The 16,306-nt window shown below is 69.6% G+C and overlaps 4 protein-coding genes across 5 annotated transcripts; 1 reads left to right on the forward strand and 3 right to left on the reverse strand.

The window, feature by feature from the left end:
* Positions 1-256: 256 nt before the first annotated feature.
* Positions 257-4,099, reverse strand: CHMP1A (charged multivesicular body protein 1A). The gene is made up of 7 exons (XM_042797672.1): positions 4,034-4,099; positions 3,419-3,438; positions 2,928-3,005; positions 2,490-2,636; positions 2,053-2,181; positions 1,442-1,629; positions 257-737 (listed from the first exon to the last, which is right to left on the reverse strand). Exons 1-7 carry the CDS (start codon positions 4,038-4,040, stop codon positions 716-718), a joined length of 591 nt encoding a protein of 196 aa, XP_042653606.1. The 5' UTR covers positions 4,041-4,099; the 3' UTR covers positions 257-715.
* Positions 4,100-4,230: 131 nt separating this feature from the next.
* On the forward strand, positions 4,231-8,250 carry CDK10 (cyclin dependent kinase 10). Of its 2 annotated transcripts, XM_042797663.1 has the most exons (13): positions 4,231-4,531; positions 4,856-4,928; positions 5,146-5,217; positions 5,295-5,397; positions 5,528-5,609; positions 5,976-6,043; positions 6,783-6,835; positions 6,920-6,989; positions 7,122-7,181; positions 7,275-7,398; positions 7,478-7,617; positions 7,710-7,762; positions 7,843-8,250. In XM_042797663.1, the coding sequence occupies exons 1-13, from the start codon at positions 4,415-4,417 to the stop codon at positions 7,938-7,940; spliced, it is 1,113 nt and encodes a 370-aa protein (XP_042653597.1). In that variant the 5' UTR covers positions 4,231-4,414; the 3' UTR covers positions 7,941-8,250. The 2 variants fall into 2 exon arrangements, with proteins under 2 accessions (XP_042653597.1, XP_042653598.1); XM_042797664.1 differs by lacking the exon at positions 4,856-4,928 and having other exon boundaries at positions 4,426-4,531.
* A 212-nt stretch (positions 8,251-8,462) lies between these two features.
* On the reverse strand, positions 8,463-9,826 carry SPATA2L (spermatogenesis associated 2 like). The gene is made up of 2 exons (XM_042797665.1): positions 9,421-9,826; positions 8,463-9,331 (listed from the first exon to the last, which is right to left on the reverse strand). The coding sequence occupies exons 1-2, from the start codon at positions 9,739-9,741 to the stop codon at positions 8,555-8,557; spliced, it is 1,098 nt and encodes a 365-aa protein (XP_042653599.1). The 5' UTR covers positions 9,742-9,826; the 3' UTR covers positions 8,463-8,554.
* VPS9D1 (VPS9 domain containing 1) lies at positions 9,623-16,274 on the reverse strand. Its single transcript, XM_042797643.1, has 16 exons — positions 16,076-16,274; positions 15,702-15,774; positions 15,491-15,583; positions 15,214-15,376; positions 14,955-15,066; positions 14,731-14,793; positions 14,480-14,532; positions 14,311-14,398; positions 13,332-13,417; positions 12,766-13,238; positions 12,501-12,630; positions 12,219-12,415; positions 12,032-12,110; positions 11,811-11,915; positions 10,926-11,044; positions 9,623-9,714 (listed from the first exon to the last, which is right to left on the reverse strand). Exons 1-15 carry the CDS (start codon positions 16,178-16,180, stop codon positions 10,969-10,971), a joined length of 1,896 nt encoding a protein of 631 aa, XP_042653577.1. The 5' UTR covers positions 16,181-16,274; the 3' UTR covers positions 9,623-9,714; positions 10,926-10,968.
* Positions 16,275-16,306: the final 32 nt, after the last annotated feature.

Below are 16,306 nucleotides of genomic sequence, written 5' to 3' on the forward strand. Positions count from 1 at the left end.
GGTCACCGCGAGGGAAGAGACGCCACGGCGTAACCTCCCCCTTCCTGCAAGGCACTAACCTTCCCAGAAACACCACGGCCGGGGAAAAAAACAACCCTCCCCGACCCGCTGCGAGGGGAAGGCGGCCCCGTGGGGATCTCCCTGCTCCTTGTAAACAGCTCCTGGCCACGGGCCCACCCCCCCCCTCCCCGAGGAAAACACAGCCCGCAGCTCGGGGACGTGGTCTAAAACAGGTAACAGAAGCGTGCTACACACGGCGAGTCGGGCGAGCAGCGCCCCGGAAGACACCACAACCCGAAAGGATTCCTTTAGTGTTAAATCGAGAGCGGGACGTTGGATGGTGGGACGCTGCCAGAAACCAGCAGCGACTCCCAAATGAAAAACACCCTGAAATCAGAACCAGCAAAGCGTTCCTCGAGCCCGAGAGAGAGGCCATCGCTGCACGGCTCCCCCCCCCCCCCCCCCCCACTCCCCTCTGCCAGGATCGCTGCCTGCTCTGGGAAAATTTGTCACCGTCACACCCCAAAAGAAGAGTCTAAACGCAGGCAGGCAGGGCGGGGGGCGTGCTGCTGGAGGAGGGGACGGCCGACTCCGCCCGGCCGGTGGGTCAGAGCAAGGACGTAGCAGAGGCTGTGGGGCAGGAGTCCCGGGCCCCTCCGCCCCACACGCCGTACCACCAGCGCGGGGCAGCAGTCCGCAGGGGCGACGGGAGACCTTAATTCCTCAAGGCAGCCAACCTGGAAGGGAGAGCACGAGAGGGAACCGACGTGAGAACGGCCGCGAGGCCGAAGGACCCGTCAGCCAGCGCGGGAAGGGAACGTCTCTGCCCAGAAACCTCCCTCCTGCGGCCGAGGTGCAAGAAATCCTGCCCTGGAGCACGCGGCCACGGCTGCCTGGTGTTAACCTGGAGCGTCTGTGGTCAACGCAGGCCAGGCACTGCGGAGAAGGAGGGTTCTCAGCTTCTTTTCTGGGTGCCTCGCCACCGCAGCCCGCCCGGTTCCTCTCCCCGGGCCATCCCCAGCCCCCAGCGTAGCCCAGTGCAGCCTGGGGACTGTCCCCAGATGGACCCCAGTGGCAGATGCATGGGGAGGGACTGGGAAGAGGAAGCTTATCAGCTTCTCCTGGGGCAGTTCCAGAGAGACAGCCTGTTCCCAGAGCTGTTTGAAGGTCATTGCCAAGCGCTCCCAGAGCGGCAGAAGCTGCGTGAGGGCGAGCACAGAGCAGGGAGAGGCTCTTCCGCACCTCGGCGGTGACAGCTGGCTGCCCGGTGCCAAAAGCCACCCCCCTCAGCCACCTCGCCTGCCCGAGCGTGAGAGCGAGGGCTCAGCACCCACTCGGCCAGCCACGGTGGGACAACTCCTTCCCTTCGTGTTGGTGAGGGATCCCTGGGAAGGATTCAAACTGCCTCGACACAAAGCAAAGCACCCGGGGAAAAACCAACCTCCGCGACAGCTGGTCTTCCTGGGTACGGACCGAGCTCTCCCCCACGGCCGAAGCCCCCTCGGGGAGCTGGTTGAGCTGGTCCATGATCTCCAGACCATTCTCCTCCGCGATCTGGACGATGAGGCTGTCCACTTGCTCCTGCGGCGTGGTCAGCGTGGTAGCGGAGCTCATGGAGTCCTCCATGACCTGCGAGGCGAGACGAGCCTGTCACCCTGCCCCCTGGGCAAAGCCACTCGGCCCAGCTCCGCTTCTTCCCCCCAAAAATCTGGCTGCAGACCCCCAGAAAACGGCCAGCTACGACACAGCCACCCTCCCTCTTCTCCCCGTTTGCACGTTCGCTGTACGTTGGCAGAGAGCAACCTCCTTCCCCGTGCAGCAGCAGAGACACGTCTTCCCCAACGTCTCTGATGTCCCTCAAACGCAAAGAACAAACCGGTGCGAACAGCTCGGGGCGGGGGTTTCCCACACAGCAGGCTGGAGTCCCCGAGTCACAACAGGGACATGGCTCCCTCCCGAGGGGCAGCGTGTGACGGGTCAGAGACAAGCCCACCTTCCCCACCCCAGCAGTTCCCAGCCCTCCCAGACCCCTCAGGGACCACCGGCACTTACCGACGTATGAACATCCAAATTCTGAACCTGCTGCTCGAATTTATCCATCACCGCAGACACCTTCTGCAGGTCCATGGAGCTCAGAGCCTTGTCCAGCGCCTTGGTCACCTGGGCCATGTTTTTCGTCACCTGCAAAAGGAGGTGGTTTTGCAGATGCTCCCCAAAAGCAAGGTAAGTCACTGCTGAGAGTGAAACCCAGCTCAGCGAGAGAGAAGCCGGTGTTTCGGACGCCCAGCGAAGCAGCCCCGCTGCGAGGCCGTCCCAGACAGGCCGAACCTGAGTGTGAGGGCCTGAGCTAGCTCCGAGGCTCGGCGGGATCCTTTTTGGGGAGAGGGAAGGCTGAAGTGGCTCAAGGCAGTGAGAGGGGAAGAGCCACCTTCGCTCTCTGCAGGCCACAGCCCCGTCTCAAAGCCCCGCACCCCCGCAGAGGCTCTCACCCCCTTCATCGTCACCGCTGTCTGGACCTTGGAGGCCACCGCGTCCACCCGGGAAGACATGCGGAGCCAGTTAAGGCCCTCGTTCTTCTTGCGGATGGCATTCTCCGCGTAAACGCGGGCGCACTCCACATTCTTCTGCTGAAGGGCCTGGAAGGGCAAAAGGCAACCGCTTGCACAGAAAATCCACCGCAGGTTTATAAACAAGCTCGCTGGGTTTCTAGCACCAAACAGCTTTCCCAGGGCCCTCAGGAGGCTGAGCACGCCCTCGCACGGGAATTAAATCCTTCCCAGCGTGGCAGGGACGCGCCGCATCCACCCGGCAGATTGGAGAGCGGGACGTAAAACTCCTGGGGAGGGGAAACTGCCCCTTTCCCCAGCCCCTCGGTGACCCAGGGTGGGATTTGCGGCCGCGTGGCTCAGCGCCGAGCTCCCACCCACCTTTTTGACTTTGGCTTGTTCGGCCTTGGAGTCTTTCTCGGCTTTTTTAGCGAGCTTCTCCAGCTGCTTCGCCGTGAACTGCGGGGAAAGCAGAGGGTCAGTGACAGGACACGGCGATGCAGAACCGGGGACCTCCCCCCCCTCACCCCCCGCTGCCTCCCACACCCAGCAACGCCGGCCACGGCCCCCCTCGAGGACCGGGGGGTGCCCGCACGCACCGGGGAGGCCGTTTCCCCCATTTCCCAGACGGGAAGCGCCGGGTGACACCCCGGGAACGGCAGTCAGACCCGGCTAAAGGGCTCCCTCTTCCCGCAGCCACCGGCATCGCTCCCGGGGCCGGCGGCAGGAGAAGCCCCGGCGAGATGCGAGATGCAGCGGGCGGAACGGTCCCGGGGGGGCCCGGTCCTGGGGAGGGGGAACGCTGCCATCGGCCCTCCGGGACCGGCGGTACGGGGTGAAGAGGAGGAGGAGGGTCCGCCCGTGTCCCTCACCTTCAGCTGGAAGAGCGTGTCTGGAAAGGAAGAAAAGAGCCTCAGGGCGGGGCGGGCACCGGGGGGCATCGATGGGAACGGGGACGGGGGGGTGGGCACCGGGGAGAACGGTGGGAACCGGAACGGGGGGGTGGGCACCGGGGAGAACGGTGGGAACGGGAATAATGGTGGAGGAGGCCAGGCACCGGGAATAGTGGTGGGAACGGGGGGCTGGCACCGGTGGGAACGAGGGTAACAGTTGGAACGGAGGCCGGGCACCGGCAATAACGGCGGGAACGGGGATAATAGCGGGAACGGAGGCCGGGCACCGGGAATAACGGCGGGAAGGGGAAGGGGGTACCGGGGGGAATGGTGGGAGCGGGAAGGGGGTTGGGAACCGGGGGTAACGGTGGGAACGGGATAACGGCAGGAACGGGAATGGGGGGCGGGGATAACGGCGGGGACCGGGGCCGGGCACCGGAGGTAAGGGCGGGAACGGGGGGCGGGCGCCGGGACTGAGCACCGAGGCTGGGTCCAGATCCAGGCCCATCGAAACAAGCTCCAGCACCCCCCCAGCGCACCCCAAATCCCGGCGAGGATGAACCTCACCTACCCCCCCCCCCCGCCCGCCCTTACCGTCCATCCTGCCCCGCCGCCGCTTCCGGGTTCCGCCGCCGCCACTTCCGGGATGCGCGCGCCGCTTCTCGCGAGAGCACCGCCCGCCGTGAGCGTGGGCGTGGGCGGGGGTGGGGTGTGTCACAAGCCGCGGGGCGGGGGTCGCGCAGGGGGATGGGGCCTCACCGAAGGGGTCACGGGGGGAGCGGAGCTGCGGCGGGGCGAGCCCGGAGAGGGGCCGGGACCCCCCCCCCCCGGGGGGGGCCGCCATGGCGTCTAGCCGTGCTTAGCAACCGTTGCTAGGGCCCGGCGCTGAGGGGCGGGGGGGGGGCGGTACTGCGCGTGCGTAGAGGGTTGCGGGCGGCACTGCGCGTGCGTAGAGGGTTGCGGGCGGCACTGCGCATGCGCGAGGGGCCGGGCATCATGGCGGAGGGCGGCTCTGCCGAGGGGGAGCTGGAGCCGCTGAGGCTGCGGCGGCTGCGGGGCGAGGGCTTCTTCGAGGTGCCGGCGGCCGATCGGGTGAGGGCTCCGGGGCTGCGTGGGGCGGGAGGAGCGGGGTCCCCGGGATCCCGGGTGGAGGAACGGGCCGCGGGGCCCACCGGGGTGTGGGTGGGCCTGGGGCCTGCTGAGGCCGGGGCGGGCTGGGAGCGGCTGGTGCTGCGGGGGGGGGGGCTGGGGGAGCTGATTCTGCCCCCCGGCTTTCTGAAACGCTGGCTTGGTTTGCTCGGCAAGCAGCGCCGCAGCGCAAGGCGTTATTTTTTTTCCCTGGGGGGGGTTGGGGAGAAACCTCGGGGGGCTGCCCCAGGCCTAGCGCTCGCCTCTGACCTGGCTCTTTGGGTCCAGCTGGGAAGATGCCGCAGCGTGAAGGAGTTCGAGAAGCTGAATCGGATCGGAGAGGGCACCTACGGCATAGTGTGTGAGTGCGGCGCCGGACGCTCGCTCTGGGATGGGGGCAGAGCCAGCTCCTGGAGGGGCTGCAGCCCATCTGGCAGCAGGAGTGCATTGGGCTGGGGGGTCCCCTTGGAAGGGGGGGGGGGGGGGGGCAAAGATGAGGCTCCTCAGCACAGGGGGGTCCCGATAAAACCAGTGTTTGTCTTCTGGCGCTGAGCACGTGGCTTATGCTGCTCTTCTAGACCGGGCCCGGGATACCCTGACAGATGAGACTGTGGCGTTGAAGAAGGTGCGGATGGACAACGAGAAGGATGGTAATGGAGGAGCAGGAGGGGGGGGCCGGCAGCCCCTGCTCGAGGCAGTCGCGTAGCGCGGCCGTCGCTCTCCGCAGGAATGCCCGTCAGCAGCCTGCGGGAGATCACCCTGCTCCTGCAGCTTCGGCACCCCAACATCGTGGAGCTGAAGGAGGTGGTTGTGGGGAACCATCTGGAGAGGTGAGGGTCCCCACCTCATCCCACCCTCTCTGCCTTTCAGACCCTTCCCGGTTCCCCAAGCTGCCTCTCGCGCTGGGACACCGGCGTGGCGTCCCAGGGGAGGCCCCTGACTGCGACTTCTCTACAACAGTATTTTCCTGGTGATGGGCTACTGCGAGCAGGACTTAGCCAGCCTCCTGGAGAACATGCAGACGCCTTTTTCAGAGACTCAGGTAAAGGTTGGGCCAGGCTTTAGGTCCGTCACCCCTGAGAGGGTGCTGCCACTCCAGCCAAAACATCCAGGCGGCTGCTGTGGGCTCCCTGGACCTTGGGCAGGGCTGGGGAGAGCTGGGATTCGTGAGGAGCACGGGCTTAGCTGGCTCTCGGGGCGCTCCAGGGACTCTCCAGGCTGAGTTTTGGGCTGGAGCAAACTGGCAGGGGAGCAGAGCTGGGAGAAATTGAACCTCCAGCCACCTGTGAGCTGTTCTGGGAGGACACGGGGGCCTGGTCGCAGGGCACCCGCCTGCGTTTAACCCCTGGGGGTTTGCCTGGCTGGTGCTGCTCTCGCAGAGGTGGGTGCTCCTGTCCTGTGTCTCCAGGTGAAGTGCATCATCCTGCAAGTCCTCAAGGGCCTGCAGTACCTTCACGAGAACTACATCATCCACAGGTGGGAGCGGTGGAAAAAAGGGGCTGGGGGGGAGGGAGCTGCCGAGCCCTCGGGCCGCAGTGTCGCTCATCTCCCACCCCTCCGTGTCCCGGGAGCAGCCGCTCTGGGTGGGAGCACTGGTGGGACAGGGATCCTTCTGAATAAAGAGATTCTCCTCGTGATCACTCAGCTCCAGGCAAGCTCCGGCTTGTCAGGCCACACCTGGAACACTGTGCTCGGTTTTGTTCCCTGCTATGCAAAAAAAGCTGTGGCCAGGCTGGAGAGGGCCCAGAGGAGGGACGCAGAGACGATCAAGGGACTGGGCAGCTGCCCTGTGAGGAGAGGCTGAGAGAACTGGGTTTGCTGGAGAAGGCTTAGCACCGTGGTCTTGTACTTCAAAGGTGGCTACAAAGCAGAGGGCGACTCCCTTTCTACAGGGAGTCACGGTGGGGATGGGTACAATTTACTCCTGGGGGAGATTCAGTTTGGACACCAGAGGAAAATTTTTCACAGTGAGGACAACCGGCCCCTGGAATAACCACCCCGGGGAAGTGGTGGGTTCCCCGAAATGTGACATTTCTAAGATTCAGCTGGACACAGTGCTGGGCCAGCTTGTCTAAACCAGAAAGGTCCCTCCCAACCTGGGATTCTGGGATTTGTATCGTTGTACAACTGGGGGCTCTGCAGCTGCCTGCGAGCCGGGGGGAAGCGGAGCCATGCCCGCAGGACGGTGCTGACCGGCCACGCTCTTCCCCGGCAGGGATCTGAAGGTGTCCAACCTGCTGATGACTGACAAAGGCTGCGTGAAAATAGGTGAGTGCCTGCAGTTCTCCCGCCGCTCCGACACAGTGGGAGCGAGGAGCTTGTCCCCCTCCTCATCTCCAATCTCCGTTCCAGCTGATTTTGGACTGGCACGCACCTACGGGATGCCACCGAAGCCGATGACCCCCAAAGTTGTCACGCTCTGGTGAGCTCTTGGCGCAGAGAGGGGGCTGTTTTGGCTCAGGGGGATGCGGGGAAATCCTCACAGCGCGGCGGGGGGCTTCCTTTGCGCCGACCCCGCCGCGGTCCCCTTGAGACGGTGCTGTCCCCTCCGCAGGTACCGGGCGCCCGAGCTGCTGCTGGGGATGACGACCCAGACCACCAGCATCGACATGTGGTAAGGGGGAGAGCGGGAGGGGACCTGGGGGGGGCTGCAAACCCATGGCTTGTGGGTGGGGGGGTCGATGGAGGGGCGTCCTCTGCTCCGCAGGGCCCTGGGCTGCATCCTCGCCGAGCTGCTGGCCCACAAGCCGCTGCTGCCGGGCACCTCGGAGATTCACCAGATCGACCTCATCGTGCAGCTCCTGGGGACGCCCAACGAGAACATCTGGCCGGTGAGAAGGGGGCCCCCCACCCCCTGCTCGCACCCACCCTCTCCACCTCCCCCCTCCCTCACGCCCTGGCTCCCCGCAGGGTTTCTCCAAGCTGCCCCTGGTGAGTCAGTACACCCTGCGGAAGCAGCCCTACAACAACCTCAAGCACAAGTTCCCCTGGCTCTCGGAGGCTGGGCTGAGGCTGCTCAACTTCCTCTTCATGTACGATCCCAAGAAGCGGTAAGAGCTCGGCGGGGGACAGAAACCTGCCCGCGGACGGGGCCGGCCCCAGACCTGGGGGCAGATGCTGCCATGTCCCCTCATCCCCGCAGGGCGACAGCCAAAGACTGCCTGGAGAGCTCCTACTTCAAGGAGAAGCCCCTACGTGAGTAAACTCCCCCCGCCTGGGGCAGGGCTGGGGGGCTCCGGGCCCCCCCCCATGACCCCCCCGTCTCTGCCCCACAGCCTGCGAGCCAGAGCTCATGCCCACCTTCCCCCACCACCGCAACAAGCGGGCGGGCGCGGCGGGGCCGGAGAGCCAAGCGAAGCGCAGCAAACCCTGAGCTCTGCGCTGGGGGGAGGAGGCACGGCCCACGGCAGCCGCCACGGCGCGGCCCCCAGCGCCGCGGGCTCCGTCCTTCCCGGGGGGGGCAGCTCCCTCGTTCCATTCCCCGCCCCGCCGCGGGGACGGATCCAGCCGCGGGTCTGGCCTGGCGCTGGGTGAACGCAGAGGAGAGCTGGAGCCGGCGGGGTGGGGGGCTCAGTGGGGAGAGGCCCGGGGCGAGCCCTGTCCTGGGGGAGGGGGGTCCCTCTGCGGGTGCTGGCCGCGAGGGTTAACCCCGACTTCGCTGTCAATAAAAGCACCTGCCAGCAGCCAGGAGCGAATCGCCTCATCTCTCAGCTCCAGGAGCCGCAGCCCGGCTCTCCCTCCCCAGTGCCACGCGTCCCACCCCACTGCCCCCCTAAAACAGCGTTACTGGAACCCAGCCACGCTCTCCTGGGTGGCAAGAGCTGCTCCCACCCCCAGCCCTCTCCCTTCCCCGGGAGCAGCCGTAGTTCCCCTCGCCGAAACAGACCCACCACGCTGCGAGGCAGCCGCGCTTTACTGAGCCGGTTACAGCAGCGGGACCGAGCGGGAGCGCCTGGGGGGTGTGTGTGTCCCCCCCCAAAGCCCTTTTTAGGACCAGAGACTGGAGCTGTCGGCCAGCAGCATGTCCACCTCCGTCCGCTGCAGCCAGAGCCGCTGCTGCCTCTCGCTGCGCAGCTCCTGCCCGCGGTGGTGGGTGCGGCAGGCCTGCCCGGCCGCGCAGGCGTCGGCGTGGAGCTGCTGGCAGGTGGTGCAGCAGTAGGAGGGCAGCGCGCCCCGGCGCAGGCAGGAGTGCAGCTGGTAGCAAGGCAGCTCCGGAGCTTCTGGGGGTTCCCCCGGCGCTTGGGGGTTCCCGCTCCCCAGGGCGGGGAGCGGGCTGCCGGCCGCGCCGAGCTCCTGCTCCGGGCACGAGGGGTCCGGGTCGGGGTTGCCCACCGGCTGCCGCTCGCCGTCGCCGCGGCGTTCCCAGCCCCTCGCGGGCTCAGCCGGGGGAGCTGCGTCCTCTCCGCTGTTTTCCTCCGGCATGGTTGGCGTCTCCCGGTAGAGATCCGCGCCGGCACCCGCCGACCGCCTCAACATCTCCACGCAAGCCTCCACGTCCCCGGCGAGCCGGCGAGCTTCCAGCAGCTCGTCGGGGCGCAGCCGGCGCGGGCGCAGCCGCAGCACCACCTCCCCCAGGATCTCGCACTCCAAGCGACAGGCGTAAAAACCGCAGGCGGCGGCGAGCAGCTCGGGGCCGGGGGGAGGCCGGGAAAGGACCAGGAGGTGCCGGTCGCGCCGTTCGTAGCCCAAGCGGCCGAAACTCCGCAGCAAGTCGGCTTCGGGGAGCGCCGGCCGCAGCGAGTGCACGTAGGCGCCGGTGAAGGTCTGCAGCGAGAATTGGGGGGGGGGGTGTTACGGTTAGAGGCACCCCAAAGCGGCACACACACCCCCCACCCCCCCTCCCCGGGGCTCACCGGGACGGTGCCGAACTCCTTGCGCCAGGGGAAGAGGTAGAGGTTGACGGCCGCCAGCTCCAGCAGCCGGAAGGCAGCGGCCAGCTCCCGCAGCCCCAGCGCCGGGTCCGGGCGGTCCCGTAGCCCTCGGGCTAGCAGAAGCGGGGCGTCTTCCTGCAGGGCCGCCAGCGCCGCCGGTTCCCGCCGCAGCCGCTCCCCGAGGGACGGATCGGGGCAGGGCCCGGCGCGGCCCCGGCGGAACTCCCGCTCCAGGCAGCGCCGGTACCGCTGCCGGTCCCGCTGCCCGCGCTCCTCCTGCCGCAGCAACGAGCCCGCGCACATCCCGGGGGTGCAGCGCCCTCAGCCCCCGCAGATCCCCCGGGGGTGCAGCGCCCTCAGCCCCCGCAGGTTCCCCCGTGGGTGCAGCACCCTCAGCCCCCGCAGATCCCCCGTGGGTGCAGCGCCCTCAGCCCCCGCAGATCCCCCGGGGGTGCAGCGCCCTCAGCCCCCGCAGGTTCCCCCGTGGGTGCAGCGCCCTCAGCCCCCGCAGGTTCCCCCGTGGGTGCAGCACCCTCAGCCCCCGCAGATCCCCCGTGGGTGCAGCACCCTCAGCCCCCGCAGGTTCCCCCGTGGGTGCAGCGCCCTCAGCCCCCGCAGATCCCCCGTGGGTGCAGCGCCCTCAGCCCCCGCAGATCCCCCGTGGGTGCAGCGCCCTCAGCCCCCGCAGATCCCCCGTGGGTGCAGCGCCCTCAGCCCCCGCAGATCCCCCGTGGGTGCAGCGCCCTCAGCCCCCGCAGATCCCCCGTGGGTGCAGCGCCCTCGGGCCGCTCCCCCCACCCCGCTCCCCCGGCCCAGCGCTTCCGCTTCCCGCGCCGCGCCCCGTGACGTCGCCTCGGTGGGCGGGGCCCAGCGCTTGGCTCCGCCCCCTCGGGGAGGGTGGGTGGGTGGGGTGACTCCTGCGCCTATAGCGCCCCCTCGAGGGTGGGAGGAGTCAGCGGCGGCTCCTGAGAGCCGCCCCCCCCCCCCCCCGCCAGGGACGGGGTCACCTCCTCTTCCAGGACCCCAAACTCACCCGGGCCGGGGTCACCCCCACTCTCAGGGCCCTTACACCCCCCCCCCCCCCGCCCAAAACTGCCGGGGCCACACACACCACCCCCAGGGATGGGGTCACGCCCTCTTCCAGGACCCCTACCCCCCCCTCCAAAACCACCCGGGCCGGGGCCACCCCCCCCCCCCCACACACACACACCCCCAGGGCTGAGGTCACCCTCTCTTCCAGGACCCCCACACCCCCAAATTCACCCAGGCCAGGGTCACCCCCCACACCCCCTGCCAGGGACGAGGTCACCCCCTCTTCCAGGACCCCCACCAAACCCACCTGGGCTGGGGCCACACCCCCCCCCTGCCCTGCAGCCCAGCACTGGGGTCACCCCCTCTACCAGGGCCCCAACCCCCAGGGATGGGGTCACCCCTTTTATCAGGACCCCCACTCCCCCCACCCCCCCCTCAGGGACGGGGAGCAGCACCTGCCCCTGGGTGGGGGGGAGAGGGTCCCCCGGTGCCGCCGCCTCACTGCAGGGACTCCAGGTAGGCCAGCGCGCTCTGCAGGGACGTCAGGCAGTAGCCCTCCTCCCCGATCAGGTACCTGCACCCCACGGGGCCACGGTCACCGCGCCATCACGGCTGGGACACCGTCACAGCCAGGGCACTGTCAGAGTCACGGCCACCACAGCCAGGACACCATCACCACCATCACGGCCACCACACTGTCACAGGCAGGACACCACCACCACGGCCACCACACCACCACGGCCACCACACCGTCACAGCTGGGACACCGTCACGGCCAGGGCACTGTCACAGTCATGGCTGGGACACTGTCACGGCCACCGCAGTGTCACAGCCCTCACAGCCAGGACACCACCACGGCCACCACACTGTCACAGCATGGACACCATCACGGCCACCGCACCGTCACAGCTGGGACACCGTCACAGCCAGGGCACTGTCAGAGTCACGGCCACCACAGCCAGGACACCATCACCACCATCACGGCCACCACACCACCACGGCCACCACACCGTCACGGCTGGGACACCGTCACAGCCACCACACCACCATAGCTGGGACACTGTCACAGTCACAGCCAGGACACCATCGTGGCCAGGACACTGTCACAGTCACCACTGGGACACCGTCACGGCCGGGACACTGTCGCAGTCCTGGCTGGGACACGGTCACAGCCACCCCCACCCCCACCCCCCCCCCAGTTTCCCCCCCAGCCACAGCAGCCCCATCCGGAGCTGGGGAGGAAGACAACGACACCCCCCCACCCCTCCCTCCACACCCCGTGGGGTGCGCCCCACACCCCCCCCACACCCCGTGGGGTGCCCCCCCGACCCAGCACCCACCCTTCGTGGATGAACTCCTCCAGCGCCGCGCACTCGGAGAGCAGCTGGGGCAGCCCCGTCCGCAGCACCACGTAGGACAGGATGGGCAGCAGGTCGTCCGCCCCGCTGCCGGCGACCGTCAGCCACGCCGGGCAACGGGAACCGACCCTCCCCACCTCCAAACCCGGCCCCCACCCCGCCTCCATCCCCCCCCCCCCAGCACCCCCCCCTGTGGGACTCACATGGCGGCAGCGGGGCTCCGGCCGTCCCGGGGGCCGCAGTACTCCTCGGCGCACTCGCAGATGCCGCGCAGGGCTCGCACTGCGGAGCGGGGGCTGACGGTCACCTCGCAGGACCCCCACACCCCCCCACACCCCCGCCCCACACAGCAGCCCCGTGTCCCCCACACCCACACCCACCCCCACCCACCGATGCACTCCAGCTTCCTGCGGGGACAGGTCTCCAGCGGGATGAGGCGCAGGTCCTCGACGGCGGAGCCGTACGGGGGGCGGCCGGGGGCCGGGGGGGGGAAGAGCCGGGACGACAGCCCCATGTCGGCGGGGCCGGCGTGCCGGTGCCGCTCCATGCTGCGGGCCAGGGCCGCCTCGCGGGGCCGGTGCACCGTTCTGTGGGGCAGAGAGGCGGGGGGCTGCCGGGGAGGGGGCTGGGGAGCAGGGGGGGGGGTCCGGCCTGACCCCGGGGCCACGGTACCTGTACAGAGCCAGAAGCGGGGGCCAGAGCGGGGGGAAGAAGGCTTCCTCCAGGCACGCCAGGCACTGGTCCTTGCCGGCGGCCGTGTTGAGCCCCTCGAAGGCCAGCAGCGTCAGGGACAGCAGCCTGTCTGGGAAGGGGCGAGTTACGCAGCACGCTCAGCAAGACCCCCCCCACCACCACCCTCCTGCACCCCAATTCCACCCCGGCTAAAACAACGAGGCGCAGGGTTCCGAAAAGCCCACGGCTGCGGAGAGCCCCTCACCGATGGCGTTGTGGATGTCCCGCACGACCCCCTTCAGCTGCTCCGGCAGCGCCGGCTCCTGCCCGGGACCGGCCGGGGGTTCCCCAGGGGCCCAGCAATCCGGCGATGCCAGGAATCGCTCCAGATCCTCAAAGGAGCTTTCCCGGGGGGGTTGAGGGGCTGCCGCCGGCTCCCCACCCTCCGCCCTTGGGGTGGTGGGGTCGGCGAGGGGGGTGCTGGAGAGGCTGTGCCGCAGCCCGGCCGGGCCGTGCTCGGGCACCGAGAACATGCAGTGGAGGCTGCGGGAGGCTCGGAGCCGGCGGCCCCCCGGCTCGGTGGGCACCGAGCCCCCCGAGTCTGGCGAGAGGAAGGAGAGGCCGGTGGGGGAGGCGGGGGCGGCGTCGGCAGAGCCCCCGCTGACAGCCGGGTAGAGGCGGGCGTACACCGCGCACTGCGACTGCCGCAGGAGCTGGGCGATGGGGTGCTCGGGGCAGCTGGCAGCAGAGGGAAAGAGGGGTGGGCGGGGGGGCTGGGGGGGGGGACCGGCAAGCGGCCGTGGCCCCCTCGCCCCCCCGCCCCGGCGCTACCTGAGGAGGCAGGAGAAGAGCCCCGACACCAGGGCGAGGTCTGCCGGGCTCCGCTTCAGCCTGGCCTTCCACTGCCGCGGCCAGTCCTGGGGAGCGCCCGCGGCCGGTCAGCGGCGGGGATGGCACCGGCGTCCTGCCCCACAGCACCCTGACCCCATGGCGCGGCACCCCGCCCCATGGCACGGCACCCTGACCCCCAGCATGGCACCCTGACCCCATGGCACAGCATCCTGCCCTATGGCACGGCACCCTGACCCCATGGCACGGCATCCTGACCCCCAGCACGGCACCCTGCCCCATGGCACGGCACCCTGCCTTATGGCACAGCACCCTGACCCCATGGCACGGCATCCTTCCCCATGGTATGGCATCCTGCCCTATGGCGCAGCATCCTGCCCCCTGGCACGGCACCCTGACCCCATGGCGCGGCACCCCGCCCCATGGCATGGCACCCTGACCCCCAGCACGGCACCCTGACCCCATGGCACGGCACCCTGACCCCATGGCACGGCATCCTGCCCTATAGCACGGCACCCTGACCCCATGGCACAGCATCCTGCCTTATGGCACGGCACCCTGACCCCATGGCACGGCACCCTGACCCCATGGCACGGCATCCTGCCCTATGGCACAGCACCCTGACCCCATGGCACGGCATCCTGCCCTATGGCACGGCATCCTGCCCTATAGCACGGCACCCTGACCCCATGGCATGGCACCCTGACCCCATGGCACGGCACCCTGACCCCATGGCACGGCATCCTGACCCCATGGCACGGCATCCCACCCCACAGCATGGCATCCTGCCCTACGGCACAGCACCCTGCCCACGGTGCCTGGGGATGCCCCAGCACCCCGCCTCAGCAGCACCCGGGGGCGTCAAGTCCCGTTGCCCCACAGCACCCACGGACGGCGCGCATCCTGCACCCACGGCACGGCCCCTCCGTCCCCACGGCCGCCGCCTCCGGCGCGGACTCACGTGGTCCTGCTCGTACTCGAGGACAGCGGCGTAGAGGGCTCTCTGCTCCTGCTCCTCGGGGGTGAGCGCCACGCTGCTGGAGAATCTCCTGGGGGTGCAACGGCCCCGGGGTGATGGCACCGGCCGGCGCGGCCCCCCGGGGTCCCCACGGGGACACCCCCCCGCTCACCGGTTGGCAGCCTCCTGCAGCCGCAGCCGCCGCTCCTCCATTTTCCGTTGCAGCTGGGCCACGGCACCGTTAAGGCTCCGGCACCGCCGCGGCCCCCCCTACCCCCCAAACAGCCACGCTCAACCCGAGCCTTCTCCCACCTCCCTCCCCCCCGCAACCACACAGGACGGGGACCCCTGCGTGGGGCGGGTGCAGCCCAGGGACACCCCACAGGCGTGGGGGCTCTGTCGGAGCCCCGCCGGGAAGGATACGGTCTCCTCCCGCGCTTTGGCGATCACCAGGTTCTCCATCATCTGCCGCTGCAGGGACAGCGTCTGCGAAGCAGGCGACGTGTTGGGGGGCCGGGGGGGGGGGGCACCCACCCAAAACCCACGGCCACCGGCGGTGGCAGGGATGGAGCACGGGGCAGTGTGGGGAGAGGCGTCCCCCAGCGTGTGTGTGTGTGTGTGTGTCCCCCGAGGGGCTCCCCACTTGCCAGGGAAGTTTTCTGCAGGGCCTGGCTGGGGTTCAGCCGCGCCACCCGCGCTTCGTAGGCAGCTTTCAGCTTCTGGTTCTGCAGAGACGCTTCCTCCAGCGGCGTCAGCTCCCTGCCGGCACGCCAGCCCTCAGCGCCCACCCCGGTGGGCGACACGACCCCACGGCGGGGTGGGGTGGGGTGGGGTGTCCCGGGGACCCCAGCGAAGCCCCGGCCCCCCCCCCCCCCCCGGTTCCTGCCATGTCCCAAGCCCACGTACTTCCGCGCGCTCTGCGCCTCGGCGATCTGCAGCTTCTGGAAGATCTCCGGCGGCGGGAAGGGAGCGAGCTTCCCCCCCTCGTCCGAAAAAACCCGGCGGTGCCTGGGGAGGGGCGCAGGACCCCCGCCCCGCTCCTGCGCAGCCGGTTTTCCCTGCGTTTTCCCTGGGGAGGGAAGGACAAGTTGAGTCTGTGTTTCCCCCCCACCACCCCCCCCCCATTACCAGCCCGGCTCCCCGCAGCGCGACCCTCCCAGTTTCCCCCCCCCCCCAAGCTCACCCAGTGCCGCCGCGATGGATTTGACCCTCTCCAGGCACTGCTCCGCCAGCTTCAGCATCTTCGGGGTGTCGGGGGTGACCCCCCCGGTGCTGTCTGTGGGGAGGGCGCAGCGTTATACAGGCTCACCGGTGGGGAGAGCCGCGTGCCGGCCCGTCCCCGTGGGGCTGGAGACCGCGGGGGGAGCGGGCGTGGGGGGGGGGGGCCGCCCCACCTGCGCCCACCGCCTCGTCCTGCAGGGCCTGGGCGATGAAGGCGATGCTCTTCAGGTATTCCACGTAGGCGTCCTGTAAAAAGAGCGGGGGGGGCGCTGAGCCGCGGGACCCCCGGTGACACCCCCACCCCACGCCCCCCCACTCGCCGGGCCCTGCGTTGCGGGGGGGGGGGGGTACGGGGACAGGCCGTGCAGGAGCGGGCCCTTCCCCGGGGGTGTCAGGGCTGCGGGGGGGGGGGGGGGGGGGGGGCAACGACCCTCCCGGTGCCTCCCCCCCCCCCCCCCCCCCTTCGCAAAGCGCTGGCGGGGGGGTGGTCGGAGTGTTGGGGGGGGGGGGGTGTTGGTGGCGCCTCGCCGCCGCTCCCCGCGCTCACCCGCGGCCTCCCGGCGCTGTCCATCTCCAAGGCACCGCTCGCCGCCCTCATGGCGGTTTGCAGGGCCCGGCCCGCCCCGCTCCCCTCGCCGCCCGGCGCCGCCATACCGGCGGCCGCCCGGAACGGGAGCGCTGGGGGGGGGGGGGGGGGGGGGGGGGGGAACGGCGGCGCCGCGGCAAGCGGCGGGGGTCGGGCCGGGAGGTCGGTCCTCCGGCCGGCAGGGGGCGCTGC

This window comes from Tyto alba, unplaced genomic scaffold (assembly GCF_018691265.1).
Source record: "Tyto alba isolate M040663 unplaced genomic scaffold, T.alba_DEE_v4.0 Super-Scaffold_26, whole genome shotgun sequence".
NCBI classification, from domain to species: domain Eukaryota; kingdom Metazoa; phylum Chordata; class Aves; order Strigiformes; family Tytonidae; genus Tyto; species Tyto alba.